The 19,711-nt window shown below is 43.5% G+C and overlaps 1 protein-coding gene across 1 annotated transcript; it reads left to right on the top strand.

The window, feature by feature from the left end:
- Nucleotides 1-6,288: 6,288 nt before the first annotated feature.
- Nucleotides 6,289-19,711, top strand: MAP1LC3B (microtubule associated protein 1 light chain 3 beta). Its single transcript, XM_082607566.1, has 4 exons — nucleotides 6,289-6,466; nucleotides 14,225-14,280; nucleotides 16,841-16,947; nucleotides 17,875-19,711. The coding sequence occupies exons 1-4, from the start codon at nucleotides 6,427-6,429 to the stop codon at nucleotides 18,047-18,049; spliced, it is 378 nt and encodes a 125-aa protein (XP_082463692.1). The 5' UTR covers nucleotides 6,289-6,426; the 3' UTR covers nucleotides 18,050-19,711.

The following is a 19,711-nucleotide window of genomic DNA, read 5'->3' as shown; positions in this document are numbered from 1 at the left end:
GTTTCTATTTCTACTCAAATAGAAAATAGTGACTGCGCCAGTTCCCTGGGCCCAGCCTCCACAAGGTCCTGGCTATTCATTCACTACCTCCCTAAGGAGGTCTCCAAGCGGAAGAGAGGGCTGCCTACCCCAGTCCACAGAATCCCATAAACGGGGAAGTTCATCTTCTGACAGAAGTAACCATTCTGTACTTCAAACCTTGACCATCTCCCCTCCAGGCAATTGAAAAACAACATGTAGGGACTTCCCTGGTGGTGCAGTGGTTAAGAATCCGCCTGCCAATGCAGGGGACACGGGTTCAATCCCTGGTCCGGGAAGATCCCACATGCCACAGAGCAGCTAAGCCCGTGCCCCACAACTACTGAACCTGTGCTCTAGAGCCCGTGAGCCACAACAACTGAGTCCATGTGCCACAACTACTGAAGCCTGCACGCCTAGAGCCCGTGCTCCACAACAAGAGAAGCCACCCAGTGAGAAGCCCGCGCACTGCAACGAAGGGTAGCCCCAGCTCGCCGCAACTAGAGAAAAGCCCGCATGCAGCAATGAAGACCCAACACAGCCAAAAATAAAAATAAATAAATTTAAAATAAAAAAGACTCCGCACTCAAAAAAAAAAGAAAAACATGTAACTGCCCTCCCTGTATCTCAACGGTTTTTCAAACTGTCCTCCACCCTGTTATCAGAACTCTCTTCCTGCAAATAGCAACACATAAACAAAAGCATACTCATCACTTCACTCACCTATTTAGAAATATTTAATGGCCCCATTGACTTCTTATGACATCACACCAAGTACCTCACAATCCTGTCCTAACCTCCCAGTCTGGCATCATCTCCTGTCTCTACTGAAACTCACCATGTCTGCCCCTTGTTCAAGCTGTCTCCTCTGCCAGGAGAACCCTCTCCCCAGTCTATGCCAGTAAACAGCCACCCCTTCTCAGAATGTCCCTTTATTACAGCACCATCATTTGTTTTATTGCAAACATTTGCTTCCTTTGGTAGCAGCCTTACTAGATGTATCTCCTGTCACATGATAGACCTGCTAACACACATCATGTAATCGGCAAATATGTACTGACTAAGTGTTTGTTCAATGAAAAAGGAACAAATGATAAACTGGCTAGAGGCTAAAAAGTGAGGAACATGAACCAGATTTAGAGAAGACTAGTGGATTTATCACCTGAACTATCCAAGCTAGCAAGTCTCCCAGCAAACAGCAAACAAATGCATTAACTAATGTAATAAATATTTATAGAATGCCTGACTAACCTACATGCTATGTTCTGTGTGGACCCATGGATTGTAAATCATGAGCTTTGCTGTTATATATTTCAATCAGTTTGTTTTTTAAATCTATCTACTCCCTACTAGGTCCTATTAATAAAATACAGTATTCAACAATTAATAAAATACAGTATTCTCCTATTAATAAAATACAGTATTCTCAGGTCCTATTAATAAAATACAGTATTAATAAAATACAGTTTAGAGTACATTAAAATGTACAAAAATTTCCATCTTTAGAAGAATGGTTAACGTATGTTCATAATTTGAATAATGCATAATTCAGTGAAAAGATACCTCTAAATCTATATACTCTTGACAGCAGGAACAACAGAGGGCTGTGTACAATAACCCACAAAGGTGTGAAAGGATGGAATTTGTGCTGACCATCAGAACAGAAAGAAAAGGATGGCCATGAAAGCTTGGGTAATCCATATCGGTGGAGAGGAACCAGAACCAGAGGGGAAGAGTTAGGCTGTAGCAGAGAACTATTACACATTGAACCCTGAAAGCTTTGTGTCCTCGAAACTTTTACAATCCCTTATATAGAACGGTATCCCTTATAAAGATGCTAAGGAGGATACATTCATAAATGAGGAAAACCTAGATAGAAGAGGCCCTTTTTTATGGAAATTTTTAAAAATTTTATACAATTTTAAGGCTTACTTTTTATTTCCAGTTATTACAAAATTTTGGCTCTATTCCCCGTGTTGTACAATACATCCTTGAGCCTGTCTGACACCCAAACATTTGTGCCTCCCTCTCTCCCACTCCTATATTGCCCCCCCCAGTGGTAACCACTAGTTTGTTCTCTGTATCTGTGAGTCTGCTTCTCTTTTGTTATGTTCAACTAGTTTGTTGTATTTTTAATTTAATTATTTTTTTTCAAGAAAGCAAAGTGAGGATTTACTAAGCGAAAGTACCATTTCAGTGGGAGAGTGGGCAGACTCAGGTGAGTAGCTGCCTCGTTTGTTGTATTTTTTACTTATACCACGTATAAGTGATATCATACAGTATTTGTCTTTGTCTGGCTTATTTCACTTAGCATAATGCCCTCCAATCCATCCATGTTGCTGCAAATGGCAAAATTTTGCTCTTTTTTATGGCTGAGTAGTATTCCACTTTGTGTGTGTGTGTGTGTGTGTGTGTGTGTGTGTGTATCTCACATCTTTATCCATTCATCTCTTGATGGACATTTAGGTTGCTTCCATATCTTGGCAGTTGCAAATAATGCTGCTATGAACATTGGGTTACATATATCTTTTCGAATTAGTGGGGTTTTTTCAGACATATATTCAGGAGTAGAACTGCTGGGTCATATGGTAGTTCTATTTTTAATTTTTTGAGAAACCTCCATACTGTCCTCCACAGCGGCTGCACCAAGAGATCATTTGTTTTAACAGTATGCCGGGAATATAAAAATGAACTCTTTGTTAGTGAGAACTGATAACAACTAAGGAAATTAGTAGAGTACAGGACGAGGCATTTCTCAATTGGTTGCCTCAAAAGTAGTTCTTTCAGGTTGCCCCTGAAAGTAGTAGTTCTTGAACTTAAGAAAACCCTGTTAACTTTCCCCATGCTGGTTCTCAGAATCCAGATGTGAAAAAATGGCGTCTTGCCTGCTGCTCAGAAGAAACAGTCAAGGTGAATGGAAAGAAGGGAAAATAGTCAAAGGCTAAACAAGAGGTTTGAGGTGCGAAATAAGAGTCTCAATGATTACATCCTTTAGTCCCATACATGGACAAAAAGCTGGAAAAATAGCAATCCTTCAGAATTTGTTTGGAATTAAACAAGCAAAAAACTACAACAGAGAAAAAACCCTGTGGAATGCCTGCCAGCTCCATTAGTTGTTACACGCTCACTTAAAAGACAATGTTAGGTTTTAGGAGTGATTTGAGATCACTTTCCTGCATGCACCAGTGTGCTGGTTTCTGAAGTTGTACACCAGAGCCAGAGCGTCCTGGGAGAGGAAGCACTCCCACATGGTGCCTTTCTCGCTTCGGACAATCCCTCCTGGACCTGGTGAAGACACTCCTAAAGACTGCAAGCTATGGAGCATCAACTGCAAACCCCCCCTGGCTGAGTCCTTTCTGAGAACAGCAGGAACACTGCTCTTGAGCAATACTTGTTTGTTTACTTTAGCTAAAGAGCAGAGATGACACAAGCTTGATTGGACCACTGGCCAATAGTGGCCCAGACAACAAGGAGGGTGGACTATCTTTCCCAATCAGAAAGAAGAGAGGCAGGACAGGCCGGGCAGGCCTGAAGAGCTCAACTAACTCTCAGTGTGACCTGCCCTCCATAGTGAGTGTGGCAAAATAACCCTAACGTGTTCTGCACTGCCAGTTAATGTTTCATGCTTTGTGTGTGTGTTTTTTCATGCCTCGTTTAACAGATTCCTAGAAATAGCGAGACAGCATGATTTACAGCATGTTACTTCACTAATGCTGGGACATCATATTCAATTTCTAGCTGTTACCTTATAGAAAGAAATAAGGCAAGAGTTACTTAAAACTGACACTGCTTGGCTTTCTAGAATGATTATTAAATAGCTTAAAAGTACCATGAGATTTCTGGAGAAAACACTGAATAAATTCACATGGCAGATGCGGTCTTTTCTACTTTATGTGGATTATTTCAAAGAAGAGTAATATTTGTTAATCTTTTAAAAATAAATCGTACTATTCTTATATTAACTAGCTTAAAATAGATCATGATATTAATTTACCACTCTGAATATCATTTACTATGTCGAACATATATTAAACTGAAATCTGGGGGGATTTCCCTGGTGGTCCAGTGGTTAAGACTCTGCAGTTCCACTGCAGGGGGCACGGGTTCCATCCCTGGTCGGGGAACTAAGATCCCTCATGCCACATGGCACAGCCAAAAATAAACAAAAACAAAACTGCAATCTGGGGGCACATGAAATTTTTCACATACACTCAAGCACACTTGTTTTCAAATTTTACATGAAGTTATGGTACTTCTTAATTGATACTTATTTGCATATGACTAAATTAGTAAACTATAATTTATATTTTTTTCAATATGTTGTTCTTACATGCTCATGAGACACCTTTAACACCAACTGCTTTGGATGATTTTCTGAGACACCTATAGGGAAGTGTGGTTTTGGATTCAAGTAGGAAGTGAAGATAAGAGCATAGCAATCACTATGTGGACTTCAGTTCTTGAAAATCACAAAGAGTAATCCTGTCCCATCTCTATCACAGCCCTTGAGGTAATCCCTGGGGCAGTGAACCCAAGGCCTGAGGTTATTTGGTAAAGCTTTATGGATGCCTAAGGGACTAGGAAAATATGAAACTCTCCTTCCCCTCCCCCCAGCTCCAGATGCCTGATATTGATTTTTTTTTCACTCCTCTTGCATTTGGAACAGTTGTCCAGCAAGGGAACAAAAAGTCCATTTCTTACAAACTAGCAATTAAGCCAAAAAGCACTCACCAGTCAATACTCAATATCATAAATACCCAGAAAAGAAAGCAATACACAGTCCACACTCTCATTTAAGACTTCGAAACTGATCATTTTGTGTGTGGCAGAAGGTAGGTACACTTACTGGATTTTCCCCCCCCAATTTTCACAGAATAAATAAAAAACAACCAAGATAGTACACTTGGAGCTTAAAACCTTCCTTTGGAACAGTGGAAAGCAGACAGAATGTTTAAGTCATCTTTATTAACTGTACACTATTAGAGATTTTTCAAGGTAAAGAACTGTGACAGAAAGGAGAAAAAAAAAAAAACCTGGGAAAGTGACATATGCACAAATGCACTTTTCTTTTGTAAACAGTGGCACAGTACAGACTAACTAACTAACATCACTGTTCTGGCAGATAATTATAGAAGATACTTGGCTACTCTGTAAAGAAAGAAATTCCAGGTGCATTGGAACCCCTTTGAGAAATATATATATATATTTTAGTAGGTTTTGTATGTTTGTTTAATAACTGTATATTAGCACAATCCAATTACTTCATGAAACAGACATTTTAAGAAAGCCTTTTACAAACTCAAAAAGGGGAAAATACTTTCAAAGTATGAAATATTAAAGAGCAAAAACTGCCAAAGAATCACGTGTTCATTCCGATACATGTTTATCAGATGTTTGAGTTGGGCAATAACTGATTTGATAACTAAACGTTGCGTAGTATCTATATTCTACCAGGCCCCTTTCATTTGCTCCTCAGAAAGCACTTGGAGTTCTAAAATAGTATTGCCCTCTTACACACGAGTCGGAGACTGAGAAAAATGGTTACGTATTCAAGGTAGCTCAGCTAGTTAGTATTTGAAAGACTGAGGGGTCTGAACACGGGTAAGACTCCGTATCTGAGACCAGCAGAGATGAATGAAAGGCAGTGAACCCTGCCAGGTGTGGGCAGGCCCGCGCCCTGTCAGCGCAGGTGATGCCCAGGGCTCATTCGACCACCTGAGTTACCTGAGGCCGGATGCCGAGCCCAGGGCACGGACTTTCTCCAGGGCCGGACTCTACCGACCATAACCTGAAATAACACAGTTGCGGTTCTTTTCCTAGTTGGGACAGTGCGTGCCGGAAGTTACCAGTGGACAGTTTCCTTAAAAAAGAAGAGAAAACTGAGACGTACTTGACGTGGAAGCCAACGAAAACAAAGACACAAAAAGCCGCCGGCGGAAAAGCACCAGCAGCTCCAAAGGAGGCAGGGGCACAACACCCCTTTATTTCCAGGTGCAAACATCAGCAGGCATCAGAACAGGCACCCGGAACAGGAGCGAGGCCGAGCCGCGGCAGCTCGGCCGCGGGGGCAGCACCGTGCGTGTCTGCGCGGCGCGTTTCCGCGGGTCACAGGCTGGTCCAGCGCTCGCGCTCCCCACGCGGGTCGCCGGCTGCCCCCCCACCCCCACCCCGCCAGCCCTGACCCCTCCCCGGGCGCTGCGCTCGTCCTGCTTCCGCCACGCCCACCATGGCGGCGGCGGAGGCCCGCTCCTGGCCCCGCCTCCCGGGACGCCGCGCCGGTCACCTGACGCGGCTGCGGGCTGAGAAGACACAAGAGCCGTCGCTGTCGCCACAGTCGGAGCCGTCTCAGCCACCGCCTGGAGCCGCCGGGACTCTCCACCTCGCCGCCCCCGCCCAGCCTGCCGCGCCATGCCGTCGGAGAAGACCTTCAAACAGCGCCGAACCTTCGGTGGGTGCCGCGGGGCCGGCCGCTGACGGAGGGCCGGGGCCCTGAGGGGCCGAGGCGGCGGGGCCGGCCCTGGCGGACGGGCTCCGGCGAGGGCGGACGGGCCGAGGCGCCGAGGGCTGAGGGGCTGAGCCGGGCTGAGGCGGGGGCTGCGGGAGGGCCGGGCCCGGGCGGCCGAAGGGCCGAGGCGGGGGCCTGACGGGCCGAGGGCTGCCGGGCCCAGGGGGCTGCGGGCCCGAGGGGCCGGAGTGCGGGGGCCGGGGCCGAGGGCGCACTGGCGCGGAGCTGCTGAATCACCTTTTGGCCCCGGGAGGCCGGGCAGGCTGTGGGTTCGGGGCCCGTCAGCCCTGCAGCCCTGGGGCGTTGGGTCCCCCGACAAGACGAGCGGGAGCCGCGCAGGGGGTGCCCTCCTTGTAGGGGAGGCTGGCCCGGGCGCCGGCCTGGGACGGGTTCTCCGAAGTGCTAGCACCGGGGATGCAAGGCAGTCGTCTTCTGGTGCGCCGTCCGGGTCACACCTGGTCCAGTTACGCGTCAGGACCTCCGCGGAGAGGAGTGACTCCGAGGCCGCGCCTCCTCACGCCTGCCCCTTCCCCTGCAGCCCCGCGTGGCCGGGACGTCTTGGCCCTATTTGTGGCACAAGAGCTAGGGTGGGTGGCTCTTGGAACTGGCTTGCGACAGCATTCTTTGACAGCAGCGGCGAATCCGTTCTTTCCCAGTTCAGGCGAGAATCCCCACTTAGTTTGCTGGCATTTGGTTGAAACTGGAGGTGACACCATCACAATACTTACTCCTCCACAAAACCGATGGGAAGGAAGTGATTGGTGCCCGCTTTAAGCAAGACAGTTCCGCAGTAACAACGCGGCCTCCTTGCACATCGCTGTGTAGGGCTTGTTTATCTCAGCCCTGGAAGGCCAGGTGGAGTACGGCGGGACCAGCGTTCCTTCCTGCCTTAATCTTCAGGAGCTTGAGCAGTATCGCTTTCGTCTACTTTTGTCTAGTTTCCTGGAGTCTAGAAAGAGCCGAGCATTCACTTGACCTAGGATATGGTTTTGTAGATCTCGTTATTGATAATTGTTTCTTGTGCCTTGGAAGCTCCAGTAGATGAAATTCACGTTGACCTGTGGAGCATAGCATTTTAGCCTCTTGAAGCGGTTGGTTAGCAAAACTTAGACGTGTCTTTTTTTTTAAAAGAAGTTTTCTCTTTAGTGACTTTCATGAACTCAAGTTGATACTCATGAATATTGCTTACTTTTTATGCAGCCATGAGAACAGCATTTAGAGCAGATTTGCCATTGTATCTGGCTTCTGTCCTTACAGACTCTGGCATTGAAAGCTAACTGGGGACATTTGTAGGGAAAGATGCCCATTTTCTCATGACCAATACTATACTTACTTTCTTTTTGCTTAGGGTATTTTTAGGTTATCTAAAAAATCGCTCAATAAGAGTAGATGGTAAGAGTAGGAAAGGTGAGGAATAACTAGAATAAAAGTGAGAATAAATGAGAATAAAATAGCGAATTAGAAGGAATTCCCCTGGTGCCTGTGGCCTTGAGGGTAAACCAGCAGGTATGCCTCATTTTTTTCTCCATTAGTGTATTTGTGGGCTTTCCTCTTTGTTCACCTTTACTCCCACTTCTCCGTTTTTTCTCCCTGGTCTCCTGACTCTGATTCTTTTTTTCCTACTTTTATTGAGAAATGACATTCATCACTGTATAAATTTAAGGTATTCAGCATGATGGCTTGGTTTACATATATTGTGAAATGATTACCATAATAGGTTCAGCTAACATGCATCTTCTCACAGATAAAATAAAAAAGGAAAATTTTCTCCTTGTGAAGAGAACTCATAGGATTACCCCCCTCCCCCCCTTTTTCTAAAAGGGCTCTTTAATAGTCATTTTGCAGGGCTTCCCTGGTGGCACAGTAGTTAAGAATCCGCCTGCCAATGCAGGCGACACGGGTTCAAGCCCTGGTCCAGGAAGATCCCACATGTCGCGGAGCAGCTAAGCCCATGTGCCGCAACTACTGAGCCTGCGCTCTAGACCCACAACTACTGAGCTCATGTGCCACAACTACTGAGGCCCGCGTGCCTAGAGCCTGTGTTCCACAACAAGAAGCCACCACAGTGAGAAGCCCGCGCACCTCAACGAAGAGTAGCCCCTGCTCGCTGCAACTAGAAAAGCCCACGCACGGCAATGAAGACCCAACGCAGCCAAATAAATAAATTAAAATAATTTTTAAATAAGTAGTCATTTTGCAGAAAAATATCACATCATTTAATGGCTACTGCCTTTCCTTGCTACTGATTATGGTAATCAGCACGGACAATTTTCAGAGATTTGTAACACAGTAAATGAGGGAAATAAGTTGCTTGGAGATACCTTTTTAAAATTTATTTATTTTTTTATTTTTGCGGTATGCAGGCCTCTCACTGCTGTGGCCTCTCCCGTTGCGGAGCACAGGCTCCGGATGCGCAGGGTCAGTGGCCATGGCTTACGGACCCAACCGCTCCACGGCATGTGGGATCTTCCCGGACCGGGGCACGAACCCGCATCCCCTGCATCGGCAGGCAGACTCTCAACCACTGTGCCACCAGGGAAGCCCTGGAGATACCTTTTTTATAGAAACTAAGACCAGCCCCAGTTAGCTTGAGCAGTACTCTTCCCAAGTGAGTGAGTTTAGGTTAATTAAAAATTGAGTATAGCTCTGCTGCGATATATTCTACCAGGGTTGAAAGGGTTGAGATGAATCTTAGGGCTCGCCCAAAACAACCGCTTACTTTTGTGGCCAAAGAAACTGGGTGGGGCCCTGAGAGGTGGAAATCATGGTCCACCTAGTGGCAGAGTCTGGACTTGTACCCTTCCGATAGGAATTCTTCTGTCCTCCAGTAGGTAGCCATCATTTCCAGTACATGAAGTGGACCAACACTGAGCCAAGAGGCAATAGTGTTTCCTTTTAAATGCTTTGAAAATTTTTATGAACTTCAGAAGTTGTATTTGAGCAAATATTTTTGGATTCAGTCTTCTCAAATGTCATAATCTCACTCCCATTTTCTTCTAGGGTTGCCCTAGTTTGTCTAATAACAGATCTGTCTCCTAGACATCATTCTGCTGAGATTCAATGTTGAACCTAGATCTTAAGCTTCACCATCAATAACAAAAGGTCTGCAAGTTCATGTGATGGTCTAGAATAAATAGCTCCAGCTATGTAACAGGGAGACTGGAGAAGTAGCTTTATGCCAACAGCTAGGTAACACTCCCTGCTCTTAAGCTGTGTCACTCACTGATGGGTGGGATTTTATGTTTTCTATTTATAGGCGTATTGGGGAAAATATTTATGCTTCCACTTCAGTGAACTAAATCCTGGAAAATATATGTAAGCCTTACTTTAAATGCCCTAGGGAATCTATCTCAAAGCATCTTTGCAAATAAGACACCTTAGACTCCTAGTCTCTATTTTTGTAAGGCTTATAAGCGTTCTTAGAGACAGGAAGAGGAACCTGGGGAAGTATATCATCCATATACAAGCCTGAGCCCTGGGGGAATACAGACATGACTAGAGCTGGATCCCCTGACTGCCAGGGGCAGTCTGTTGAGAAAGGCAAATGATAAACAGATCATCACAGGATTAAGAAATAATTGAGTAAAAGAAGTGCTCTCATGTGCCTTTGATCCAGTGGCGTTGGTAATGCTTTTGTTAAATATACTGTTGGCTTCTGAAAACAGCCTTCTATTCAGAGTTAGGCGTCAGCATATACCATATTTATTTAATCACTCTGGGCTCATCACTGGATTTTCATTACAACTGGCCAGGATGCTAAAGACATTCCTACAGGACTTTGGTACTACTCTTTTCACCTTAAGGAAGTCACTTTTCTTCCTCTGTTGTCCCACCTTTAATGAAAATAATCATTTTTGCCTTCCTTTTTGGACCATATTTTGGGGATAAATCAAGATAAAGAAAACTTTTGACACTGTAGTTTGACTTTGAAGCCCCACATTTAGAGCCCATTTTGTTTTTTCCTGGTCCACTTAACAAAATAAACCTGTTTTCCTTGCATAAAAAATTCTCTCCCCCTTATGCCTGAATGATTCCTTGAACCTTTAAAATTTTTTTGGATGAGCTTTTAAATGTGAAACATTTCAGGGTATATTAAACTTACTATTTATTGGCTACAGTGAATTAATTAAATTGTGATTTCCCCTTGCTCGTGAAATCTACTCTGACAAGATGGAGGTATTTGTTGTGAAGATGGCTGATAGCTAAGTGTAGATGGTAGAGCATCTTTTCTGGGGTAGGACAGACACAGGGACAGGTCTTAGAGCTGAGAGAAATGCTGAAGTATCCATGACACCCCTAGAAATAGAGTGGGGTTCTAAGGATGAGAGAAAGGAAGACTCTTCCTTTGTGTCGCCTCTGCTCTGCAGTACTCCATAAACACTGCCAGCTCACTTCTGACACCAGACAAGCAATTCAGCTAGTTGTCATACAGTTTAACTCAGTTCTAGCACTACCTGGTGATAGCCTCAGATCCAGCAGGTTAAGGGCTCCGTCCCACCTGACAACCCCCCCCGCCCCCCACCAAAGGCTAATTGCAAGTACAGGTCGTTGCCCTGACTAGCTATAAATCAGTTTCCCAAGACCACCTTGTGTTTGATTAAATTACTAGAGTGGCTCCCAGAGCTCAGGAAAAGCCTTTAATTACTAGATTATCAGATTATTGCAAAGGATATTAAAGCATAGCGGTGAACAGCTGAATGAAGAGATACATGGGGTAAGGTCCTGAAGAGTGCTGAGCACAGGAGCTTCTGTCTCCATGGAGTTTGGTGATTGCACTCTCCTGCCACCTAGAAGCTCTCCAGACCCTTTGTAAATAAGTTCGTTTGTATTATTTTTTAGATTCTACATGTGATACCATATATGATATTTCTCTTTCTCTGTCTGACTTACTTAGTATGATAATCTCTAGGTCCATCCATGTTGTTGCAAGTGGCATTATTTCATTTTTTATTTAATAACAGCTAGCATTTATTAAGCATTTACTATGTGCCAGATACTTGCAAGGGACGTACCAACATTCTCACTGAATCTTTTTTCTTTTCTATTATGGTTTATTACACAATACTGAATATAGTTCCCTGTGCTATAAAATAGGACCTTGTTGTTTATCCATTCTGTATATAGTAGTTTGCATCTGTTAGTCCCAAACTCCCAGTCCAGCGCTCCCCACCCTGCTCTGCCTTGGCAACCAGAAGTCTGTTCTCTACGTCTGTTACTCTATTTCTGTTTCATAGATAAATTCATTTGTGTCATATTTTAGACTCCATGTATAATTTATATCATATGGTATTTGTCTTTCTCTTTCTGACTTATTTCGCTTTGTATGATTATCTCTAGGTCCATCCACGTAGCTGCAAATGGCATTATTTCATTCTTTTTGGCTGAGTAGTATTCCATTGTATGTATGTAACACATCTTCTTTATCCATTCCTCTGTCGATGGACATTTAGGTTGCTTCCATGCCTTGGTTATTGTGAATAGTGCTGCTGCGAACATAGGGGTACACGTATCTTTTTGAGTTAGAGTTTTCTTCGGATATATGCCCAGGAGTGGAATTGCTGGATCATATGGTAGCTCTACTTTTAGCTTTTTGAGGAATCTCCATACTGTTCTCCATAGCAGCTGCACCAGCTAACATTCCCACCAACAGTGTAGGAGGGTTCCCTTTTCTCCACACCCTCTCCAGCATTTGTTATTTGTAGACTTTTTTTTTTTTTTTTTTGAGGTACACGGGCCTCTCACTACTGTGGCCTCTCCCATTGTGGAGCACAGGCTCAGCGGCCATGGCTCACAGGCCCAGCCGCTCCACGGCATGTGGGATCTTCCCAGACCGGGGCACGAACCCGTGTCCCCTGCATCGGCAGGCGGACTCTCAACCACTGCACCACCAGGGAAGCCCTACTTGTAGACTTTTTGATGATGGCCATTCTGACGGGTGTGAGATGATACCTCATTGTAGTTTTGATTTGCATTTCCCTAATAATTAGTGATGTTGAGCATCTTTTTATGTGCCTATTGGATGTCTTCGTGGATGTCTTCTTTGGAGAAATGTCTATTTAGGCCTTCTGCCCATTTTTTGATAGGGTTCTTCGTTTTGTTGAGTTGTATGACCTGTTTGTATATTTTGGAAATTAAGCCCTTGTTGGTCGCATCATTTGCAAGTATTTTCTCCCATTCTGTAGGTTGTCTTTTCGGGTTTTTTTTAATGTTTTCTTTGCTGTGCAAAAGCTTGTAAGTTTGATTACGTCCCGTTTGTTTATTTTTGCTTTTATTTTTATTGCCTTGGGAGACTGACCTATGAAAACATTGCAGTGATTTATGTCAAAGAATGTTTTACCTCTGCTCTCTTCTAGCTAGGAGTTTTATGGTTGTCCTCTCTTACATTTAGGTCTTTAAGCCATTTTGAGTTTATTTTTGTGCATGGTGTGAGGGTGTGTTCTAACTTCATTGATTTACATGCAGCTGTCCCACTTTCCCAGAACCACTTGCTGAAGAGACTGTCATTTTTCCATTGTATATTCTTGACTCTTTTGTTGAAGATTAATTGACCATAGGTGTGTGGGTTTATTTCTGGGCTCTCTGCTCTGTTCCGTTGATCCATATGTCTGTTTTTGTGCCAGTACCACACTTTTGGTTACTGTAGCTTTGTAGTATTGTCTGAAGTCTAGGAGGGTTATGCCTCCTGCTTTGCTCTTTTTCCCCAGGATTGCTTTGGCAATTCTGGATCTTTTATGGTTCCATATACATTTTAGGATTACCTGTTCTAGTTCTGTGAAAAATGTCATGGGTAACTTGATAGGGATCACATTAAATCTGTAGATCGCTTTGTGTAGTATGGCCACTTTAACAGTATTTTTCCAGGGACTTCCCTGGCGGTCCAGTGGTTAAGACTCTGCCCTTCCAATACAGGGGGTGCACGTTCAATCCCTGGTCGGGGAACTAAGATCCCACATGCCGTGCAGCCAAAAAAAAACCCCAAAAAACCCACTATTCTTCCAATCGAAGGGCACGGGATATCTTCCTGTGTCTTTGAATCATCTTTAATTTCTTCTGTTAGTGTTGTATAGTTCTCAGCGTATAAGTCTTTCACCTCCTTGGTCAGCTTTATTCCTAAGGTGTGGGGGTTTTTTTCTTGTTGTTGTTGTTGTTTTTCTGGCTGCGTTGGGTCTGTGTTGCTGCGCACAGGCTTTCTCTAGTTGTGGCGAGCGGGGGCTACTCTTCATTGCAGCACGTGGGCTTATTGCGGTGGCTTCTCTTGTTGCAGAGCACGGGCTCTAGGTACGTGGGCTCGGTAGTTGTGGCTCACGGGCTTAGGTGCACTGCGGCATGTGGGATCTTTCCGGACCAGGGCTCGAACCTGTGTCTCCTGCACTGGCAGGCAGATTCTTAACCACTGAGCCACCAGGAAAGTCCCTGGTGTGATTTAAGAGGTAGTTTTTTAACATTCCCTTTCTGATATCTCATTGTTAATGTAAAGAAATGCAACCAATTTCTGTATGTTAATCTTGTGTACCAACCTTTGCCAGGTAGGAAGTGTTAGTGTTTGGTCTCTCTCAGTTCTAGGGAAGATGTCTTTACTGCTTTGCCCTGCCACAGCTAAGGATAGGTGGATTCAGATGTGGAAGTCACCAGTAAAAATGCAGGAAAGAAGCTGCATGTTTGGCCCTTAATAATGCCTGTGTTTCTTCCTTTCCTTTGCAGAACAAAGAGTAGAAGATGTCCGACTTATCCGAGAGCAGCATCCCACCAAAATCCCGGTAGGTGGTCTGGGCTTCAGTCGTTACTAATGTGCGCAGAAGAGAGCACGGCTTCAGTACGCCTTCAGTACAGCGCTGCTGTGTGCGACCGACTGACGGGCTTCTTTTTTTAATTTATATTTATTTATTTTTTATTTGTTTGTTTGATTATTTATTTATTTTTGGCTGCGTTGGGTCTTTGTTGCTGCACGCAGGCTTTCTCTAGTTGCGGCGAGGGGGGCGCTGCTCTTCATTGAGGTGTGCGGGCTTCTCATGCAGTGGCTTCTCTTGTCGTGGAGCACAGGCTCTAGGCACACAGGCTCAGTAGTTGTGGCGCACAAGCTTAGTTGCTCTGTGGCATGTGGGATCTTCCTGGACCGATCTTCCTGGACCGGGGATCGAACCCATGTCCCCTGCACTGGCAGGCAGATTCTTAACCACTGCACCACCAGGGAAGTCCCTACCTGATGGGTTTCTATAGGAATCCTCAGCTATGCAACTGGTGTGTCAGGTTCATGACCTAGAAGGGAGATACGTTAATCTACAGTTTAATCACATTGTGTTTCCTCCTAAGTCTGAGTTTACTGTGTTAGTGTTACACACTTCACAGATCAAGGGTGTTTTCCTTGCGGGGGAAGGGATCGAGGGGCTGGACCTGTTGGTATTTTATCCGTGAAAGTTGGTATCCACCCTCTTTTGAAGCACGCAGAGACGACTGCTGTGGGAAAATCAGTAGCCCTCCAGATTTAAATGTGACTGCACATTCCAGGCTGCCTGACTTTGATGCCCCAGAGAAAGAAGTCTCTCCTTATATTTTATTTCTTTGCAGGAGATGGAGGAAGGATGCTGCTCCTGTCCTATGTAGGGACCTCATCCAACAGTGTCCTGTGCCCTGGATCCTTTGGTGGTGGATCTTAAATAGGTTTCTGCTGAGGCACTAGGTCTAGAGAGAAATGGTCAAGGAGCTTTTGGCTTCAGACAGTGGCTGAGTTCAGGCCCTAGGTTCAAGGTTACTAAGTGATCTTGGGCTAATTACCAAAATTCTGAGAGGAGCTGCCATATCCTCATCTATACAATGGGAAGAGAATCCACCCATGTGGTTGGAAAATTTTGCATAATTCTGGGGACATGATTGTTACCTCTTACAGACCACTTCCAAAGAAACTCCACTGCTAAATTCTGCAGAAGCTTTCATGGTTGGCTTTCTGATTGATCATCTCATACCAAAGTGGGGGAAAAGAAGATGGGAAGATGTGTGGGGCTGGGGTTGTGAGGTGCACAGAAGGGAGAATAGGATGGGTCTGCTCAGCAGTGTCATGACTGTAGGGTTCTGTAGTTAGAAGATATGTTTCTTGGACTGGTTGTAAATTTCAGTCTGTCTTCACACTCAGGGCCAACATACGGCCTGGGGATGAGGCTTCTGGGTAATTTCCTTAATTTCAAGGTTTTTCTTCACTTTGGAGTACCTGCTGTGTCTCTTTGCTAGCAGGTACTCATCAGTCACTGGAAACAAATAGCCAGCCCAACAGTCTGCCAGTATTTGTTCCATAGCCTCCTTCTGAAATGTGAATATCTGCATATATCTACAGTCATCTTTTCCGCTAATAGTTTTAAGTTTTTTACAGAAGTCACATTCATACTTGTAGATACCACGTTCTGAACACACCTCATAGATAAAACTATTGATCTTACCAAGGAAGGTGATGACAGCCTGACTTGGCCTTACACAGAACCTCATGTAGGCCCCATGCAGTGCAACAATGTACATATAAGCATTTTTCCCTCTTCTGAAGATTTTCCATTCCTATCTTCCAACTTCTCATTGTCATGACAGGGTAAAGCATTGCTGTATGTCGAGAAGGATGTCTGTGGTGCTCAGTAAATAGGTAGTAGTGAGGCTCAAGGGCAGTCACCAGTTTGCTGTCAGAGCCTACATAAAGTGGCTTAGAACTAGAAAAGATTTTTTCCTTTATGGAAAGGAGGATGTATGGCAAGGAGCTAATGGATTTATTTCAAGTCATAATGTGGAACTATTTTTGTTCCCTGCATAGTTCATCAAGGCTATTTTATCAAAATGGCAGGATCTTCGAGACTTATGCAAAAAAAAAATATATCTCCAGACCAGCTACTCATGGTCTCTCCTTCTCAAATATTTACTTAGGATTTGACTCTATTACCAGAGTTAAGATCTTACTTACACTTTTAATAAAAGTTTTATTAAAAGACTCTTGTCATGTCACAGGAAACGGTGATAGTAGAATTGGCATAGATTCAGATCTTTACACTTAAAGCTGGTACCCAGCGTCTCTGCTGTTATAAGGCTTAGGGTCTTTTTCTGACTAGGTAGTATATTTTCATGGTTCCAAATAACAGAATTTATAGCAGTTTCTCTCCCCACCTCAGGGCTACCTTGCCCCTCCCTGATGGCAGCCATGTTGTCCTGTGCACCATATTTCAGAAGGAACCAAAGTGCTGTTTTAAACCCCATTTTGGCATGTGCCAGCTACAACATAGGAATTATTTTATTGGTTTTTCATTGTTAACGGCTATTTTTAAATCACTTTTCTGGCTTCTTTTCTAGGTAATAATAGAACGATACAAAGGTGAGAAGCAGCTTCCAGTCCTGGATAAAACAAAGTTCCTGGTGCCTGATCATGTCAACATGAGTGAGCTCATCAAGATAATTAGGTATTTAATCCTCTTTTTACTTTATTGCTTTGGGTAACTTCTCATTCTTTATCAGGCTTACAGATAAATCTTCAGTCTAGCTCTGATAAAAATCTATGCAACTTAATAAAACTGTAAGACATTTCATTTCTGAGTTTTTCTATTTCTTACCTGCTGGATCTCAAGTCCTTTCTGATCCTTTCATCATAACATCTATGTAGATGTCTCTTAATCGAAAAGTTTTATATAGGAAAATAAGAGAATGTAGACGTGGTCCAATGGTAATAAGTTGCATCAGCTTAGATCTTAGTTTGTAAATTATATTTTGAACTATTTTTATCACATTAGACACTGGTGACTACTCAGATAGCATACTAGTTTTAAAACTGGCCTCAGGACTTCTCTGGTGACGCAGTGGTTAAGAATCCGCCTGCCATTGAAGGGGACACGGGTTCAAGCCCTGGTCTGGGAAGATCCCACGTGCCGCGGAGCAACTAAGCCCGTGAGCCACAACTACTGAGCCCGCGCTCTGGAGCCCACGAGCCACGACTACTGAAGCCTGCGTGCCTAGAGCCTGTGCTCCACAACAAGAGAAGCCACCGCAACGAGAAGCCCCGCGCACCACAACAAAGACCCAACGCAGCCAAAAACAAATAAATAATTAATTAGCAAAATAAATAAATAAAACTGGCCTCAGGAAAGTAGTAAGAATGATCTAGCAAGGATTATCATTAATACTTACCATGCATATAGTCGTAGAAAACATCCTGTGTTTTATGAGAAGAAATCTTCAGGTCATCATCAGTAAGGCATATATTTCATTTTGCCAGAAGCAGCGTTTACAAAATCTTTATACTTTTATATTGATCCAGGGTGGGTGATATTTTTTTACACATTCTCCCTAGGTATTGATATATCAATATTTCTTCACATGTTTTCTTTCAACAGAAGGCGCTTACAGCTCAACGCTAATCAAGCCTTCTTCCTGTTAGTGAATGGACATAGCATGGTGAGTGTGTCCACGCCAATTTGTGAAGTGTATGAAAGCGAGAAGGATGAAGATGGATTCCTGTATATGGTATACGCCTCTCAGGAGACTTTTGGAATGAAACTGTCTGTGTAAGACTAAAAAAATATGTGTCTGTTCTAGAATTTAAACCCTTACCAAGGAATAAAAAAGGGATGTTACCAGCTGAGATTGATCAGTTCACCTAATCACAGATCATCAAAACAGTAGTAGTGTTCCTGCCTAGGAGTTTTTAGGAAGTTGTTTTTTTGTACTTCAGGCAGAAAAACTGAGCTCCAAATGAGCACGTTCAGCTTTGGGAAACTTCATTATTTAACCTAGGCTGTCTTGTTTTCAAATTTAGAAGTTTAAAAATAAAATACTTTGCATTCTAAGTTGCCAAGAAAATAGACCTTCAAGTTATTTTAATGTTTTTCCCCCAAAAGGAACTTGCAATTTGAGCATTCAGAGAGACATTCAGTCTTCTCTCTAGGTTCACAGAACCTGCCAGCTTTTTATAGAAGGGTTTCTGCTCAACTAGAGAAATCTCCTTAAGAGGATCTTTAAGCCTAAATTGTCAGGCATAGCCACCCCCCACCCCCAGCCCATTTGCCATAATAGCTGGCAGAAAGCAGGGTGGACGGGGGTGTATAGGAAATAAGCAAGCTGAGCTGCTGTCCAGGGTTCCTGATTGCTAATAAGCGTATTTCACATCAGTGCTTTTGTCACGAAGTTTTCATTTGGTTTGTTCTCTAGGCAGTAACGCAGAAAAATACCACTGCTCAACAGGAGCCTTGAATAATTTATAATTTTGGTCAAGTTTCTCAAAAGACCTAGAGAAAGAGAATGACATTTTTTTTTTGTTTTGAATATTCTCTTAATAGCTCAAAATAGTTCCTGCTTTGGTAAATAAACAAGCAGTTACATGGGTTTCATTCTTTGGGACAAAGGTAGAAAGCTACAGGATACTGAAACAAAAAGCATTAAAATTCAGATACACTTCCTCGACCTTTTGGCTTAAAGCTGTAGATGATCCGTGTTTTATGTTACGTGTGTGACTAAAATATGTTATTAAAAAGCATCTTTAAGGGTATTTCAGTTATCACTGTTAGGTCAAGCAGTCCTCAAAATTCCCCCACTCCATGTGCATGTCAGTTTTGAAAATAGCAAAAGGAAACAAGTTCTTCACAGATATTAATGTCAAACGTTAAGCATTTTCAGAGTCCAACTAGAATAAGTAACCAGTGCTTCCTACTACCTGCATGGGGTTTACTATGTACTGTTTTCGTGAGAGCTAATATATCACAGAGGATCACAGGCCCACTTGAGACTGTACGTGTGGCAGGTCACCATTTATTTACCCTTGTGTATTTAGATGTGTGTGGAGAACTTGTATCTGTTAGTGGCGGTTATTTATTGTAACTGAGGAAGAAAAAGCAATATTACTGCATATGGGCCCTCAACCCCAATCAACTACTCTTCCCGATGCATGCATCTGTCCACGTGGCTTTTAATATGTATATTTTTACATTATGTAAATTCTTAATTAGCCTGTCTTGTTTAGATTGTATACATCATTATATCTGACATTCTTGTAACTACTATGTGATCGATAAGATTCCTTTAAGAAACTCTGCTTTTTAAAGACAAAAGTACCATGCTGAGAAGGGTGACTTACTTATATCCCACATTAGTGGGTGGTTACCCTATTTATAGGATCTTTAAAACAAGTACATTTTTAACGAACTAAGGTGAATAAAGGCACAACTAAAAACTGTC

This window comes from Mesoplodon mirus, assembly GCF_964341445.2.
Source record: "Mesoplodon mirus genome assembly, chromosome: 19".
Classification (NCBI taxonomy): domain Eukaryota; kingdom Metazoa; phylum Chordata; class Mammalia; order Artiodactyla; family Ziphiidae; genus Mesoplodon; species Mesoplodon mirus.
Note: the sequence above shows the minus strand (reverse complement) of the source record. Positions and strands in the feature narration are given on the sequence as shown.